This window comes from Limulus polyphemus, unplaced genomic scaffold (assembly GCF_000517525.1).
Source record: "Limulus polyphemus unplaced genomic scaffold, Limulus_polyphemus-2.1.2 Scaffold667, whole genome shotgun sequence".
Lineage (NCBI taxonomy): Eukaryota > Metazoa > Arthropoda > Merostomata > Xiphosura > Limulidae > Limulus > Limulus polyphemus.
In genome coordinates this window covers 448,901-450,208 of record NW_013666277.1, presented here as the reverse complement: position 1 = coordinate 450,208, position 1,308 = coordinate 448,901, and the positions used below count along the sequence as shown (strand labels likewise).

At 33.2% G+C, this 1,308-nt stretch overlaps 1 protein-coding gene across 1 annotated transcript in view; it reads right to left on the bottom strand.

Annotated features, from left to right (window-relative positions):
- LOC106459841 (kinesin-like protein KIF19) overlaps positions 1 to 1,308 on the bottom strand; it is a 33,989-nt gene that overhangs the window by 4,203 nt on the left and 28,478 nt on the right. Inside the window, exon 14 of the mRNA XM_022386384.1 lies at positions 685 to 816. Coding sequence (XP_022242092.1) covers positions 685 to 816 — 132 coding nt within the window. The remainder of the gene's footprint in view (positions 1 to 684; positions 817 to 1,308) is intronic.

The window sequence follows — 1,308 nt, the reverse complement described above, 5'->3', positions numbered from 1 at the left end:
AGTGTTAACTGTATCCCTACTTTTGGCCCACCCTGTATATTAGTTTCTCTAATGGCAAACGTTGCCAAGATATTTTTTCTGGAGTATTGGAATATTTCCTTTACTGTTTTTATTTTCTCCTTCTTTATGTTCCGAAATATTTTCTTCCACATTTCACAAGGATATTCTCCTATTCTTGAGACTAACGTCGTATATTTGCTATTCTACCTCTGTTAATAACCTTCCCAATAACCCTCTAGAAAAATTGACAGTTTCGTGTTCTATTTTGTAATCGTCTTTTCTCTCAGCTAACCACCATTTTCTCTCTCTCTTGCTGCTTTTAAAGTTTCGTTATTTCGATACTTACAATGTTCGTATTTTCTCAAATTACGACGTCATTTTCACAGTTTTATACCTAAGAGCTTCACCTCTCTCCCTACGTTCACGATATCCTGCGTTCTTCATTTAGTTTACTTGTCTCTATGTGTATATAGCATCTTTGACCAGCCTATAGCCCTTACGTTATCAACATTGGCCAAAGTTTGTGATCTAATTGTATAGAATAGGGTTAATAAAAACATTATGTTATAAAATATAGTTTCTTTCACTGTTGCAGACTTATTTCAAAAGTGTTATATGATCTCATGAGATGTCTGATACAACTGTTTCTAACCGATATTTCTATTTTTGAAAAAATATACTTACAATCAATCATGGCACGCTGCTTAGTAATAATTTCGTCACATAGCTGGCGCTGCTTATCAAATCGGGCGAGAAGGATGTCACGTTGTCGTAGCTCGTGCTCTCTAAGAATTTGATCCGCCTGCATCTCCATTTCTGGATGATGTTAAGTCAAGGATAACGAAATATATTTTGTATTTTTAAACATAATTTATTTTAATTAAAGATTCGACACAACAATGTAGATTTTAATACTGCCCAAATATATCCTTTAAAAAAAACATTACGTTCCACAAAAAAGCTGGTGAGTTCTGCAGTTTCGGGATAAACAAAATCTTACCAGTCCAGCAAAATCAATCATAAAGAAGTAAACAAAATATAACCGGTCCAGCAAAATCAATCATAAAGAAGTAAACAAAATCTAACCGGGCCAGCAAATCAATCATAAAGAAGTAAACAAAATCTAACCGGTCCAGCAAAATCAATCATAAAGAAGTAAACAAAATATAACTGGCCCAGCAAAATCAATCATAAAGAAGTAAACAAAATATAACCAGTCCAACAAAATCAATCATAAAGAAGTAAACAAAATATAACTGGTCCAGCAAAATCAATCATAAAGAAGTAAACAAAATATAACTGGTCCAG